Source organism: Haliotis rubra, unplaced genomic scaffold (genome assembly GCF_003918875.1).
Source record: "Haliotis rubra isolate DU_JTF1 unplaced genomic scaffold, ASM391887v1 Scf1297, whole genome shotgun sequence".
Classification (NCBI taxonomy): domain Eukaryota; kingdom Metazoa; phylum Mollusca; class Gastropoda; order Lepetellida; family Haliotidae; genus Haliotis; species Haliotis rubra.
In genome coordinates, this window is record NW_025765222.1 from 89958 (window position 1) to 107870 (window position 17913).

At 46.1% G+C, this 17913-nt stretch overlaps 1 protein-coding gene across 3 annotated transcripts in view; it reads left to right on the top strand.

Moving 5' to 3' along the window:
- Nucleotides 1-4555: 4555 nt before the first annotated feature.
- The window catches only part of LOC124267043, a 50856-nt gene continuing 37498 nt past the window's right edge, over nucleotides 4556-17913 (top strand). Inside the window, exons 1-4 of one of the 3 annotated variants that reach the window (XM_046701871.1) lie at nucleotides 4556-4772; nucleotides 8221-8318; nucleotides 11337-11491; nucleotides 13250-13333. In XM_046701871.1, coding sequence (XP_046557827.1) covers nucleotides 11485-11491; nucleotides 13250-13333 — 91 coding nt within the window. In that variant the 5' untranslated portion in view covers nucleotides 4556-4772; nucleotides 8221-8318; nucleotides 11337-11484. The remainder of the gene's footprint in view (nucleotides 4773-8220; nucleotides 8319-11336; nucleotides 11492-13249; nucleotides 13334-17913) is intronic. The other 2 variants (XM_046701870.1, XM_046701873.1) reach the window with 2 other exon arrangements.

Here is a 17913-nt window from a genome sequence, read left to right on the forward strand (position 1 = left end):
CCAGCACACACTGATTGTATAGCTGTGAGTGTGACCAGCACACAGTGACTATGTAGCTGTGAATGTGACCAGCACACACTGATTGTATAGCTGTGGAATGTGACCAGCACACACTGATTGTATAGCTGTGAGTGTGACCAGCACACAGTGACTATGTAGCTGTGAATGTGACCAGCACACACTGATTGTATAGCTGTGAATGAGACCAGCACACAGTGATTGTATAGCTGTGAGTGTGACCAGCACACAGTGACTATGTAGCTGTGAATGTGACCAGCACACACTGATTGTATAGCTGTGAGTGTGACCAGCACACAGTGACTATGTAGCTGTGAATGTGACCAGCACACACTGATTAAATAGCTGTGAATGTGCAGCCAGCACACTGATTGTATAGCTGTGAGTGTGACCAGCGCACAGTGACTATGTAGCTGTGAATGTGACCAGCACACACTGATTGTATAGCTGTGAATGTGACCAGCACACACTGATTGTATAGCTGTGAGTGTGACCAGCACACAGTGACTATGTAGCTGTGAATGTGACCAGCACACACTGATTGTATAGCTGTGAATGTGACCAGCACACACTGATTGTATAGCTGTGAGTGTGACCAGCACACAGTGACTATGTAGCTGTGAATGTGACCAGCACACACACACTGATTGTATAGCTGTGAATGTGACCAGCACACTGATTGTATAGCTGTGAGTGTGACCAGCACACAGTGACTATGTAGCTGTGAATGTGACCAGCACACACTGATTGTATAGCTGTGAATGTGACCAGCACACAGTGATTGTATAGCTGTGAGTGTGACCAGCACACAGTGACTATGTAGCTGTGAATGTGACCAGCACACACACTGATTGTATAGCTGTGAATGTGACCAGCACACACTGATTGTATAGCTGTGAGTGTGACCAGCACACAGTGACTATGTAGCTGTGAATGTGACCAGCACACACCGATTGTATAGCTGTGAATGTGACCAGCACACAGTGACTATGTAGCTGTGAGTGTGACCAGCACCTACAGTGACTATGTAGCTGTGGTGTGACCAGCACACACCTCGATTGTATAGCTGTGATGTGTTCACGAAAACACTTTTGGATACCCGCCTTTATCGCCCACACAATGCCACGATCCTCGTCTACCTTTCACTCACATGCAACCTGGTACAGCATCAACGAAGGTCTTTTGTTAATGTTGTCGACAGCAGGACAACACTCGTGACCCACTATCTGTACCACCTCATGCCACATTAACAGATCAGACAGGTCCTAGGTCGGGTAGTTGGAGCGCCGGGTCCTAGGTCGGGTAGTTGGAGACGCGGTCCCAGGTGGGGTAGTTGGAGACGCCGGTCCTAGGTGGGGTAGTTGGAGACACCGGTCCTAGGTCGGGGGTAGTTGGAGAGGCCTTGGTCCTAGGTCGGGTAGTTGGAGACGCCCGGTCCCTAGGTGGGGTAGTTGGAGACGCCGGTCCTAGGTCGGGGTAGTTGGAGACACCGGTCCTAGTCGGGGTAGTTGGAGACACCGGTCCCTAGGTCGGGTAGTTGGAGACACCGGTCCTAGGTCGGGGGTAGTTGGAGACACCTGTCCTAGGTCGGGGTAGTTGGAGACGCCGGTCCTAGGTCGGGGTAGTTGGAGAACGCCGGTCCTAGGTCGGGGTAGTTGGAGACACCGGTCCTAGTGGGGTAGTTGGAGACACCGGGTCCTAGGTCGGGGTAGTTGGAGACACCGGTCCTAGGTGGGGTAGTTGGAGACACCTGTCCTAGGTCGGGGTAGTTGGAGACACCTGTCCTAGGTCGGGGTAGTTGGAGACACCTGTCCTAGGTCGGGGTAGTTGGAGACACCCGGTCCTAGGTCGGGGTAGTTGGAGACACCCGGTCCAGTCGCCTGGAGAAGTACAGGAGCGATTATTTATGGATAGACAACTGCTTTATTGCAATAGATGAGAGACATGTCGGTGTCGATACTAACACCTCCATCAAGCATGTCGATACTAACACCTCCATCAAGCATGTCGATACTAACACCTCCAAGCATGTCGATACTAACACCTCCATCAAGCATGTCGATACTAACACCTCCATCAAGCATGTCGATACTAACACCTCCATCAAGCGTAATCGATACTAACACCTCCATCAAGCATGTCGATACTAACACCTCCATCAAGCATGTTGTCTATCCATAAACAAAATCGTTCCTGTTTATCATACCAACTTCTAAATGCCACTCAAAGAAGTTCAGAAGAATCCTGGTCACAGACGAGTATGGAGAACTGTCGATCAATGGTCCACAGTGGGAGAATGTTTCAGTGACGGTTTTAAAACTTAACATTGTCAGTTTTGGGGTGGGAGCTGGGAGACGTGTAGGATGGAGAACACAGGTCATCAGTGTTACTGGCAGCTTCAATGTCGGAAACAGTTACGTGCTTGTGGACATAACCAATGTCCACATGTTGCGCGTGTTGTAACAGCGTTCTCAAGGCTGGATATGACTGGTTGTTTCTCCAGCGGTCTCTGCCCAATCAACTGGTCGGAGATCAGGGTTGACAACGCCGCTGTAGGCGTGTACTCTGGTCTGTGCTATAATTGGAACAGGGGAAATTGCACGCTATGTCCAACAAGGGAGATAACCAGATCACACTAGACACTTGACATTTGAATACAACAATTACACCCATTGCATATATACTTGCATAATGAACACATTAGCATGTCCTCACACAGCGAGGTGTAGCGTGACGTAGACCTCGACCAGGAAGTAAGTCACAATAACATTGCCTCGCTATTTAGTTCCGTGTTGGAAGTCATTGTTGGGTGACGAGGCAGGGCTTTAGGCTGTCCTACACACAAGTGTACCCGTCAGCTGTACCTTCCCCACCCCGTGCTACAGGAGTGTGTCCCGGTGGACAGCCTCCAGCCTCCTACAGTTGAAACCATCAGCCCCGTGAAGTCAGGACATTCTTAGTGGAGGTACTCCTGGGGTAACTGTTATCACTCATTGTCACTGTTGACTGTGAGTGTGTGGTGTATGTGTGTGTGTGTGTGTGTGTGTGTGTGTTTGTGTGTGTGTGTGTGTGTGTGTGTGTGTGTGTGTGTTGTGTGTGTGTGTGTGTGTGAGGGAGAGGGAGAGAGAAATAGTTACTTAACCAGGTAACTGTTATAACACATTGTCACGGTTGTCTCTCTGTGTGTGTGTGTGTGTGTGTGTGTGTGTGTGAGAGAGAGAGAGGGTGGGGGGAGAGTGAGTGTGTGGTTGCGTGTGTGTGGTTGCGTGTTTTAAGCATATGTATATCCTAGTGAAATGAATTGGCAAGTCTAATGGTTACCCTAATGCCGCTCCGATACAAAGACGTGGAAATATATTGCATGACCCGTTAAAGCAATAATGCAATATTCCATTACAAGTACATGATAAAAAGTATACGACGATATTGGTTAATTAATTCTACCGTATCAACATTGCCACATAAAGCTGTTGCCACCGGTCCTAGGTCAGGGTAGTTGGAGACACCGGTCCAGTCGCCTGGAGAGTACAGGAACGATTATTTATGGATAGACAACTGCTTTATTGCAATAGATGGAGACATGTCGGTGTCGATACTAACACCTCCATCAAGCATGTCGATACTAACACCTCCATCAAGCATGTCGATACTAACACCTCCATCAAGCATGTCGATACTAACACCTCCATCAAGCATGTCGATACTAACACCTCCATCAAGCATGTCGATACTAACACCTCCATCAAGCATGTCGATACTAACACCTCCATCAAGCATGTCGATACTAACACCTCCATCAAGCATGTCGATACTAACACCTCCATCAAGCATGTCGATACTAACACCTCCATCAAGCATGTCGATTCTAACACCTCCATCAAGCATGTCGATACTAACACCTCCATCAAGCATGTCGATACTAACACCTCCATCAAGCATGTTGTCTATCCATAAACCACATACTTCCTGTTTATCATACCAACTTCTAAATGCCACTCAAAGAAGTTCAGAAGAATCCTGGTCACAGACGAGTATGGAGAACTGTCGATCAATGGTCCACAGTGGGAGAATGTTTCAGTGACGGTTTTAAAACTTAACATTGTCAGTTTTGGGGTGGGAGCTGGGAGACGTGTAGGATGGAGAACACAGGTCATCAGTGTTACTGGCAGCTTCAATGTCGGAAACAGTTACGTGCTTGTGGACATAACCAATGTCCACATGTTGCGCGTGTTGTAACAGCCTTCTCAAGGCAGGATATGACTGGTTGTTTCTCCAGCGGTCTCGCCCAATCAACTGGTCGGAGATCAGGGTTGACAGTCCCGCTGTAGGCGTGTACTCGGTTTGTGCTATAATTGGAACAGGGGGGAAGTTGCACGCGCTATGTCCAACAAGGGAGATAACCAGATCACAATAGACACTTGACATTTGAATACAACAATTACACCCATTGCATATATACTTGCATAATGAACACATTAGCATGTCCTCACACAGCGAGGTGTAGCGTGACGTAGACCTCGACCAGGAAGTAAGTCACAATAACATTGCCTCGCTATTTAGTTCCGTGTTGGAAGTCATTGTTGGGTGACGAGGCAGGGCTTTAGGCTGTCCTACACACAAGTGTACCCGTCAGCTGTACCTTCCCCACCCCGTGCTACAGGAGTGTGTCCCGGGTGGACAGCCTCCAGCCTCCCTACAGTTGAAACCATCAGCCCCGTGAAGTCAGGACATTCTTAGTGGAGGACCTCCTGGAGGTAACTGTTATCACTCATTGTCACGGTTGACTGTGAGTGTGTGGTGTGTGTGGTGTGTGTGTGTGTGTGTGTGTGTGTGTGTGTGTGTGTGTGTGTGTGTGTGTGTGTGAGAGAGAGGGGGAGAGGGAGAGAGAAATAGTTACTTAACCAGGTAACTGTTATAACACATTGTCACGGTTGTCTCTCTGTGTGTTGTGTGTGTGTGTGTGTGTGTGTGTGTGAGAGTGAGAGAGAGGGGGGGGGGAGGGAGAGTGAGTGTGTGGTTGCGTGTGTGGTTGCGTGTTTTAAGCGTATGTATATCCTAGTGAAATGAATTGGCAAGTCTAATGGTTACCCTAATGCCGCTCCGATACAAAGACGTGGAAATATATTGCATGACCCGTTAAACAATAATGCAATATTACATTACAAGTACATGTGTATGATAAAAGTATACGACGATATTGGTTAATTAATTCTACCGTATCAACATTACCCAATAAAGCTGTTGTAAATTATATCCATTTATATACTGAAACATGAAGTTTATAATTATATACTCCAATAATAAATATTACCACAATGATAAAATATTTATACATGGTGGTGGCCCTTTATAACACCTCAGCCAGTTAATCATGGGCGTGGCCCTTTCTACACTGCAATCAGTCTGGGCGGTCCAATTTGCATATGTAGGGCTGGTGAAGTGGTTGGCAATGCCGGCGTGTCGCTTCAGGAGACGGCCGGGTGTGGTGGGAAGTTGTTCCTGTGATGTGGAGAGATACCCGGACAGCTGCTGGTTCGGAGTTGTTGGTGGTCGGTATACCTGTTGGGTGAAGTGAGGAACTGATGGTGTTGTCGACTAGCTTGGGTGGGCAGTGGTTGAACTGGTGGTTCGGAGTTGTTAGTGGTCGGTATACCTGTGGGTATGTGTAGCAACATGTCGAAGGAGCTGGATCTCTTGGTGAAACCATATCGAAGGTGCTGGATCTCTGGGTGAAACCATGTCGAAGGTGCTGGATGTTTGTGTAGCAACATGTCGAAGGTGTTGGATTTCTATGGTAGGGGATGTTGCAGGAGAGACGTACGGCCTATGTACGTTTTACATCTCGACCTATAAGCGTCAGAATCAAAGAACACTTAACATCTACCGTCATCTCAGGCCGCACATCAGCTAATTGAAACCACAAAATTAAGTGCACAAACCCCAACTTAAACTGGGATAATGTAGAAATATTATAAAAAAGAAATCTCCACGACTTCATCGAAAACAAAATGGCAGAAGCAGTTCAAATCCGCCGACACAAGGCCTCTGTCTACAGAGGCCAAGGGTATCTCATCCCATTCGCCTGTAACTAACTGATAAAACACCGGATCAAATTGTCAAATGTAACACATTTTATTACTTATATTAAGTTGAGTCCCATCCGGGATTCGAACCCACGCTCTCAGAGTGAGGGACCCAATCGCCAGCACACAAGGTCAGCCATCTAACCCACTTAGCCAGCCAACGCGGCTCCGATGGCTTGTCAGCCATGTACATATATGTTGTTCCGCTCACGTACAGTTGATTTCCTTCAGTTGTTACCGCACTTACCGTTGTTGTTGTTGCTGCTGTTGTTGTTGTTGTTGTTAAGCCCTTTCATGCAAAGCATCATGTTGTTTTGTTAAATCCTATAAGATGTATATGAGTCTGTTCTGTGCTGTAGTTATTGACTCTTTCTTGACAATGGTAAAAGAATCCACACCGAAACGTCTCATCATAATATACACATGGAAAGAAATATTGCAACAGTCCATATTTTTTCATGGTATCAATATGTTACCATTAACCGTAGCAAGGGAATGTATCCCGACCTGATATTTACCTCACTCACTGAGGCGAAACAGTTAAATCTAAGCGCAAATGAATGAAAAACTGTTGTTTATTCAGAGTTGCAAACGTTGCAAAAACCTGACGCAGTTTGTAGTGTTGATAGCTACGTATGACGTTAACTAGTACGATCATGTTTAAATTCTGGAATACAATCGCCACGAAACGAATAAATAACCGAGAACAATGTCAGGATCTGATGTAACCTCAGCCAACCTGGCCCGGATACAGGAACCACTCAGCAAGCGTAGTCTTGAACCAGGACGGAAACTAATACAACCGACCTCGTAACAATGACTTGTGTCTAAACTGTCAAGAAAGTGCCGTCTTATTTATCTTCGCAAATGTCAGCGATGACAAAACTCAACTGTTCTCCACTCAAAATGCGATTATCTAGAAAAACAAAACGAATATCTGAGAAAAGACGGTGGGAATCTCACTAAACAACTTGACTATCTACAGAAGAAAAATCGAAGAAACAATCTTTTGTGAAACACTGTCAATATTATGTGTATGGACGACACATACTGTTTTTACACAGGTTCGGAATAACAGGTTGAAACCGTTTGTTGAATTACAGGAAAAGCTTCCTGAATGTCAGGAAGATTTACTGACAAACTTCATTGTTGACATTATATCTCCAGTTCAGAAATACCTGTCGAATGGGAAGGTTCAAGGTTGTATTACCTGCTTGTAGATTTCCATAATCTTTGTTTGCAAAGGAACTGCATTGGTTGTTCTTCACGTGAACGGATATTCAGAGGAAAATGTTTTCTACTGTAAATGATATCTGTTCCAAATCATTATCTTCGGGTAAAGTTTCAAAGATTTGAATATTTGAATTTTTAAATTGCTACCGTCATGTTAGACAAGGATGCAGTTTAAGTCCACTTTTGTTTTCACTATTAATATAAGCAGTTGGAGAATGATATCTAACAGTTTGGAGGGAGATAATAATAATAATAACGTCCGTGTCAACCTCTTTCCTCTTGCTGATGGAAACTCTTCCGGCATAGAATTTGGGACTGGGATCTGAGAGTTCCGGCTGGATTATACTGGCTTACAAGTTCACACAAATAGGATGGCGCGATAGCGTTAAGGCACTGGTATGCGAGTACAAGAACTTTAAACTCAATTCTAGCTGAGATGGGCAGCCAGTGTAGGGATCGTAGAAGTGGCTGTAAATGTGCAAACTTTGGAGCAAGACACACAATTCGGGCTGCAGTATTTTGTATTTTTTGTAGCTTTGAAACATATTCTTGTCACACACCACACAGAAGGCTATTGCAATAGTCCAGGCGTGAGAATATCAGTGTTCGAACTAATGCAGCGACAGCTTCCGGGGATATAAGATGCCTTACTTTGCCGATGTTTCTTAAATGAAAATGGCATTTTCGACATAGCTCTTGTATATGACAGTCCATACTTAATGTGGACTCCATCAAGACACCCAGATTCCTAACCACAGGTACAAATGGTATACTGTGACATACAGACAGGTGCGTAACACCTACTTTCGTCACCATTGCATCCGTACCAATAAGCATAGCTTCTGTTCTATCTTGATTCAACTTTAATTTGTTTGTTGACATCCAGGATGCAATCTGGACGGTGCATGATTCTAATTTAGCCAGTGGTTGTCTATCATCAAGATTCAAACGGTCTGACATCTGAGTATCGTCTGCATACATATGGTGATCAACAGAATTATTATCAATCACATGGCCCAGTTGGGTGGTGTACACAGTAAACAGAACCGGCCCAAGAACCGAACCTTGTGGTACACCATAATCCATGTTGTGACATCTGGATTGTGACTGACCGACCACAACTGATTGGCACCTGTTCGATAAATATGATTTGATCCACGACAATTTGGAGCCTTCAAGACCAAAAACCTTCTGAAGACGATGGATGAGCTTGGGGTGATCCACGGTGTCGAAGGCCGCCGATAAATCCAAAAGAACTAGAACTGATGGATGGCCGCGGTCTACAGACAGTTGAAGGCCGTTCATGACGTGTAGCAAGGCAGTCTTGGTGCTGTGATGTGCCCTGTAGGCTGACTGGGATTTGTAGAACAGTTTATTGAGGTCAAGATGTTCCTTTAAGCGTTTATTAACAGCTTTTTCCAGGAGTTTAGACAGAAAAGGTAAATTTGAGACGGGTCTGTAGTTGTTCAACTAATTATTATCGAGGGTGGGTTTCTTCAATGTAGCTTAATAACAGCCTTGAGTGGAGGGGGGACGACTCCTGTCTCCAGACTCGTGTTGATTAACTTTGTGATGACAGGAAGAAGTACATCAACATGTTCCAACAACAACTTTGTGGGAAGTGGGTCTAAGTCACATGTTGTTGGTTTAGACTGACTGATCAGCACCAATACCTCTGCTGGAGTAAGCAGAGGAAAGGCTGTGGGAACATCACCAGTAAATTCATCACTCGTGAATCCAATATCAGAAGATAAGGCATCTAGGCCAGATCTTATCTTTTCTATTTTGGCTGGAAATAATCACTAAAGCTTGACGCTAGCTCCAAGTTATCATCTGTCTGGGCAAGACAGTATTTGGAGCTTTACCCAAAAGGGAATTCAGGTGACAGAACAAGGTCTTTGGATTACCAGGACTCTGCAATAGTTTGTCATTCGAGTACTTAGCTCTAGTAGTGTTAAGCAGTTTGTTAAGAGTATTTCTGGAATGGTTATAGATTTGTCTGTCGATCTCTAACCGAGATTTACACCATTTCCTTCCATGGATGCGTCTCTGTGTCTTGGCTTACTTGACAGCATCATTGTACCAGGGTGAGCTCGTCCTTGCACGCACCTGCTTTAATGCCTCTGAATCCTTGTGCACCAAATTTATTGAAATATTTTTGCTTTTGTATGCTGACGATTTATGTATATCTTCAGACACAGTCCCCGAACTACAAAGGAAAATAAATGTTTTACAAACATTAGCAAATGGGGTTAAAAAGCTAATCACGACAATCCTGAAGTTTTAATATTTAGATATGGAGGCAAATTAAGGCATTATGAGATGGGGAGTGAGTGAGTGAGTGAGTTAATATTTAACGTCACATCGGCAATATTTCAGCCATATCGTGACGATATGAGATGTGGAAGCTAGGGGACACACCTGTCAGGGTTTCACCATGTTCTAGGGGACACACCTGTCAGGGTTTCATCATGCTCTAGGGGACACACCTGTCAGGGTTTCACCATGTTCTAGGGGACACACCTGTCAGGGTTTCACCATGTTCTAGGGGACACACCTGTCAGGATTTCACCATGTTCTAGGGGACACACCTGTCAGGGTTTCACCATGTTATAGTTATGTAGGAATTGTGTTTTTAAATAGATTGCGTTGGTCGAAAGCTGTTCAGACAGTGGTGTCCAAAGCTAGTAAAGACCTGGTTCCTATAAAACAGCTCAGTTGTAACTGCCAAATATAATGTCGAAAGCTACGGTTCAGAACGTTTGACCTTCAGATTAAACCTTTTGTTATATATGTTTCAGAAGTGTGGGGTATTAATCAATAGTTGTTTCTCGATCGTTTCCAATGAAAGATTTGTAAATGTGTTTTGGGAGTTGGACCAATAGCTACAAACGTTGCAGTGTTAGGGGAAGGCGGTCACTTTGGTATATTGCTGATACTTCCACTCGATGTATTTAACATCCTTAGTGTGTCTAGAGAGAGGTCGTTGTGATGGGAACCCTTGTTGTATAGCATGCTATAACATGAAAACAGACGTATTCCAGCCTTATTAAAGACTGGTGAGCTAGAATATGTGCATGGTACTGGGAGGAGGCTATACGGATCTGTTTATTACGTAACTTATGTGTTATTGAAAATGAAATTCATTTTGTATTGATATGCCCCGCATATGTAAATACTCCCATTTACATTATTACATTACACATATTTCCCCTTTTCACTTTTATACATATGCTAATCCAGGAATAGTTTGGTGATAACAGTTGTCAGTTGCAGTTCTCCTTTGTAAGTCATCTTAAAACATTCAGCAAATTACATTAAAGACGCCACGAATCACTGATCTTCACAACATCGTGTAAATTCTTGATGTAGCAATCATGTTTAAATTACCTCCCTTGTTTTATCTGTACCTGGGGCCTTAATACTGAAACAAACAGGAATGATTGGCATAAATAACATTTTATCTCTAACAGATCAACCGTGCCACCCACCAAGCCCAGCTGGTAGTCGGTGGTTGGAAAGTGTGAATTGTATCAAAGCATAAATAAAGCACGTGGTGGTGGGTGGTCCTGTGCATAGAGCTCAGGTCATAAATCAGTTGAATGTTGGTCGCGGAGAGTCTATGGATGGGAGACCGTGTTTGGCAGCTTGACTCCTGAGAGTTTCTAGGACTTCAGTCCTGCCCGACAACGAAACACATGAGATACATGTGGTCTCACCTTAGGCAAGTGAGTTTGTTCAAAATTGCCTCTGTTCACCCAGCAGAAAATGGGTACCCGGTGGGATAAATCATATGACCATAACAAGCAGCTCGGGCTATCCGGGGTAATAATGTGCTGTTTGTGCGCTCTGACCACGCCCCCTTGTGGCGTGGAGTATTGCGCGGTATAAATACCCTCTTTATTAAATACATTCATTGGGTGTAAATATATTTGGGATCGATAGTATCCTTAATTCACCACATCCTTGTTTACCGTCACTCAATTTTACTTCCTCTCCCAGTCTGGACACTGCCAGGTCGTGACACAATCCGGGCTACATAACACTGTTACTTCAGCGCTGACAAGAGGGGAGAGTGTGGTCATCTGTAGTCAACACTGTCTGTCACAGATCACAGATCACAGATCACAGAGCTGACGCCAACACAAACATGACAGGTGATTTTTGTAAAGAATCGTGTTTACTTTTGAACCTTGTTAATCACCCTGCTTGTGTGTGACACCACTTTATACTCTATACCAGCCATACTAGTGCTGGATACTAATGTTGTACTAATAGACGCTATTCTACACACTGAGGTAATTATCTCATTATACATCATATACTCTTGTCATGTCGTGTGTTTGTAGTACTCCTGTCATAACCCACACTTAATAATCTGTATGTACCACACATGTGTAATATATCTGCTGACCCCACATACAAACATGGAATTATTTCTGTATGCAAGACAGAAGGATGACACCCCCGCTCGTGGTCCTCGCGACCAGGACGTATATTGTATCGCAGCTCAGTTTCCGGTTTACAGTGTAGGATGTTAAGCGTTCTCGGGAATCGTTTACGGGAATCACATACAAATCACATACTAACCAGTGTACAAGTTCTCTCTAGGTGTAGTAATTGAGTGGGACTCCCGTGACAGACGGTTGCATATTCCGCCTGCAGACAGCGAGGGCCAGAGATACCGTGAACACAGATATGTATGACATACGGACACCAGGACACCGGGAACACAGATACGTATGACATACAGACACCAGGACACGGTAAACACAGATATGTACGACATACAGACACCAGGACACTGTGAACACAGATATGTATGACATACAAACACCATGACACTGTGAACACAGATACGTATGACATACAAACACCAGGACACCGTCGATATGAACAGATATGTATGACATACACACAAATGACATTCCACCATGACACCGTGAACACAGATATGTATGACATACAGACACTACGACACCGTGAACACAGATATGTATGACATACAGACACCAGGACACCGTGAACACAGATATGTATGACATACAGACACCATGACACCGTGAACACAGATATGTATGACATACAGACACCAGGACACCGTGAACACAGATATGTATGACATACAGACACCATGACACCGTGAACACAGATATGTATGACATACAGACACCAGGACACCGTGAACACAGATATGTATGACATACAGACACCAGGACACCGTGAACACAGATATGTATGACATACAAACACCAGGACACCGTGAACACAGATATGTATGACATACAAACACCATGACACCGTGAACACAGATATGTATGACATACTGACACCATGACACCGTGAACACAGATATGTATGACATACAGACACCAGGACACCGTGAACACAGATATGTATGACATACAGACACCATGACACCGTGAACACAGATATGTATGACATACAGACACTACGACACCGTGAACACAGATATGTATGACATACAGACACCAGGACACCGTGAACACAGATATGTATGACATACTGACACTACGAAACCGTGAACACAATTATGGATGACATACAGACACCAAAGACATCGTGAACACATGACATGTATATCATACAGACACCATGACACCGTAAACACAGATATGTACGACATACTGAAACTACGACACAATGAAAACAGATATGTATGACATACAGACACCAGGAGAACATCAACACAGATATGTATTCATACAGACCCAAAGACATCGTGAACACATGTATGTATGACATATAGACACTACGGCACCGTGAACACAGATATGTAAGACATACAGACACCACGACCACCTCACTGTGTATGAAGACTGACAGTAGACCTGTCCCCACTCTGCGCCCACCTTCCCCTGTCACGTCTTGTGTCTATACGTCACCCATTTCAGACTCCAGGACGTCAGCTCCTCGTCACGTGACCGGGAGCAGCATGAGGATGTTGGGCAAGGAGGAATTGCAAGATCTCATTGCACGTGAGTTTTACCATGCACATGTAAATGTCATCCGGCTTCTGTCTAGCTTTCATTCGTTTAACATTTAGCACCCTGAATGATCCTAGGTTTGAATCTGAGGTTTGTACCCACAGTAGCTGAGACCCCAGGTACCCACAGTATCAGACATCCCAGTACCCACAGTATCAGACATCCCAGTACCCACAGTATCTGTCATCCCAGTACCCACAGTAACAGACATCCCAGTACCCACAGTATCAAACATCCCAGTACCCACAGTAGCTGAGACCCCAGTACACACAGTATCAGACATCCCAGTACCCAGAGTATCAGACATCCCAGTACCCACAGTATCTGTCATCCCAGTACCCACAGTATCTGACATCCCAGTACCCACAGTAACAGACATCCCAGTACCCACAGTATCTGACATACATCCCAGTACCCACAGTATCTGACATCCCACCTCACCATGACACCATGGTTTCTGACACCTCTGTATCTGACACCTCACCTTATGATACCCTAGTATCTGACACCCCACCTTATGACATCACAGTATCAGACACCCTAGTACCCACAGTATCTGACACCACAGTACCTACAGTATCTGACACCTCACCTCATGACACCTCTGTATCTGACACCTCACCTTAAGACATCACAGTATCTGACACCCCTCACCACACAGTATCTGACACCTCACCTCAAGACACCTCTGTATCTGACACCTCACCTTTTAGACATCACAGTATCTGACACCTCACCTCACCCCACAGTATCTGACATCACAGTACCCACACATCTGACACCTCCCTCAGACACCACAGTATCAGACACCTCACCTACACCACAGTATCAGACACCCACCTCAATACACCACAGTATCTGACACCTCACCTCCACCAGGTATCTGACACCCCATTACCCCCACACACCATCAGACACCTCACCCCAAGACACCACAGTATCAGACACCTCACCTCAAGACCCACAGTATCTGACCCTCCCAAGACCCCACAGTATCTGACACCTCACCCCAAGACACCACAGTATCTGACACCTCACCTCAAGACACCACAGTATCTGACACCTCACCTCAAGACACCACAGTATCTGACACCTCACCCCAAGACACCACAGTATCTGACACCTCACCTCCAAGACACCACAGTATCTGACACTCACCCCAAGACACCACAGTATCTGACACCTCACCTCACCTATCTGACACACCATTACCCATCAGTATCCTGACCTCACCTCAAGACACCACAGTATCAGTATCTGACACCAAGACACCACCTATCTGAGACACTCACACCAAGACACCACAGTATCTGACACCTCACCTCAAGACACCACAGTATCTGACACCTCACCCTCAAGACACCACAGTATCTGACACCTCAGTACCCACAGACACCACCCTGTATCTGGACACCTCACCCACAGTATCTGACACACCACAAGACACCACAGTATCTGACACCTCACCTCAAGACACCACATCTGACACCTCACCTAAGACACCACAGTATCTGACACCTCACCCCATTACACCACAGTGTATCTGACACCTCACCTCATTACCACCACAGTATCTGACACTCACCTCTAAGACACCCACAGTATCTGACACCTCACCCCAAGACACCACAGTATCTGACACCTCACCTCAAGACACCACAGTATCTGACACCTCACCTCAAGACACCACAGTATCTGACACCTCACCTCAAGACACCACAGTATCTGACACTCACCCCAAGACACCACAGTATCTGACACCTCACCTCAAGACACCACAGTATCTGACACCCCTCAAGACACCACAGTATCTGACACCTCACCTCAAGACACCACAGTATCACCCCAAGACACCACACCTCACCCTCAAGACACCTACAGTATCTGACACCTCACCCCAAGACACCACAGTATCTGACACCTCACCTCAAGACACCACAGTATCTGACACCTCACCTCAAGACACCACAGTATCTGACACCTCACCTCAAGACACCACAGTATCTGACACCTCACCTCAAGACACCACAGTATCTGACACCTCACCTCAAGACACCACAGTATCTGACACCTCACCTCCAAGACACCACAGTATCCTATCTCACCCTCACACCAAGTATCACCACACCCACAGTATCTGACACCTCACCCCAAGACACCACAGTATCTGACACCTCACCTCAAGACACCACAGTATCATCTGACCTCACCCTAAGACACCACAGTATCTGACACCTCACCTCAAGACACCACAGTATCTGACACCTCACCTCAAGACACCACAGTATATCTGACACCTCACCCCAAGACACCACAGTATCTGACACACTCACCCCAAGACACCACAGTATCTGACACTTCACCCCAAGACACCACAGTATCTGACACCTCACCCCAAGACACCACAGTATCTGACACCTCACCTCAAGACACCACAGTATCTGACACTCACCCTCACCCCAGACACCACAGTATCTGACACCTCACCTCAAGACACCACAGTATCTGACACCTCACCTCACCTCACAGTATCAGACCCCCCAAGTATCTGACACCTCACCCCAAGACACCACAGTATCAGACACCTCACCCCAAGACACCACAGTATCTGACACACCTCACCCCAAGACACCACAGTATCAGACATCTCACCCCAAGACACCACAGTATCTGACACCTCACCTCAAGACACCACAGTATCTGACACCTCACCTCAAGACACCACAGTATCTGACACCTCACCTCAAGACACCACAGTATCTGACACCTCACCCCAAGACACCACAGTATCTGACACCTCACCTCAAGACACCACAGTATCTGACACCTCACCCTCAAGACACCACAGTATCTGACACCTCACCTCAAGACACCACAGTATCTGACACCTCACCCCAAGACACCACAGTATCTGACACCTCACCTCAAGACACCACAGTATCTGACACCTCACCTCAAGACACCACAGTATCTGACACCTCACCTCAAGACACCACAGTATCTGACACCTCACCCCAAGACACCACAGTATCTGACACCTCACCTCAAGACACCACAGTATCTGACACCTCACCTCAAGACACCACAGTATCTGACACCTCACCCCAAGACACCACAGTATCTGACACACCTCACACCTCAAGACACCACAGTATCTGACACCTCACCCCAAGACACCACAGTATCTGACACCTCACCCCAAGACACCACAGTATCTGACACCTCACCCAAGACACCACAGTATCTGACACCTCACCCCAAGACACCACAGTATCTGACACCTCACCTCAAGACACCACAGTATCTGACACCTCACCTCAAGACACCACAGTATCTGACACCTCACCTCAAGACACCACAGTATCTGACACCTCACCTCAAGACACCACAGTATCTGACACCTCACCTCAAGACACCACAGTATCTGACACCTCACCCTCAAGACACCACAGTATCTGACACTCACCTCAAGACCCACAGTATCTGACACCTCACCTCAAGACACCACAGTATCTGACACCTCACCTCAAGACACCACAGTATCTGACACCTCACCCCAAGACACCACAGTATCTGACACCTCACCCCAAGACACCACAGTATCTGACACCTCACCTCAAGACACCACAGTATCTGACACCTCACCTCAAGACACCACAGTATCTGACACCTCACCCCAAGACACCACAGTATCTGACACCTCACCTCAAGACACCACAGTATCTGACACCTCACCCAAGAAGACACCACAGTATCTGACACCTCACACCCACAGTATCTGACACCACAGTACAGTATCTGACACCTCACCTCAAGACACCACAGTATCTGACACCTCACCCCAAGACACCACAGTATCTGACACCTCACCCCAAGACACCACAGTATCTGACACCTCACCCCAAGACACCACAGTATCTGACACCTCACCTCAAGACACCACAGTATCTGACACCTCACCTCAAGACACCACAGTATCTGACACCTCACCCCAAGACACCACAGTATCTGACACCTCACCTCAAGACACCACAGTATCTGACACCTCACCTCAAGACACCCACAGTATCTGACACCCCATTACCCACAGTATCTGACACCCTAAGACCCACAGTATCAGACACCTCACAGTACACCACAGTATCTGACACCTCACCTCACAGACACCACCCCAGTATCTGACACCTCACCTCAAGACACCACAGTATCTGACACCCTAGCACTCACACAGTATCAACACACCCCAAGACCCTACAGTATCAGACATCTCCCCAGTACCCACAGTATCTGACCTCCCAATACCCACACTTTATAGGACATCCTGTGCATCCACTGACAGCCTCAGTACTTCCACATACAGTATCTGGACATCCCAGGGTACCCACAGTATCTTGACATCCCAGTACCCACAGTATCAGACAATCCCATTACCCACAAAAATCAGATACACCCCATTACCCACAGTATCATGTGACACCCCAATACCCATACAGTATCTGACACCCCAGTGTATCCACAGTATCTGACACCCCATTACCCACAGCATCTGACACCCAAGTACCCACAGTATC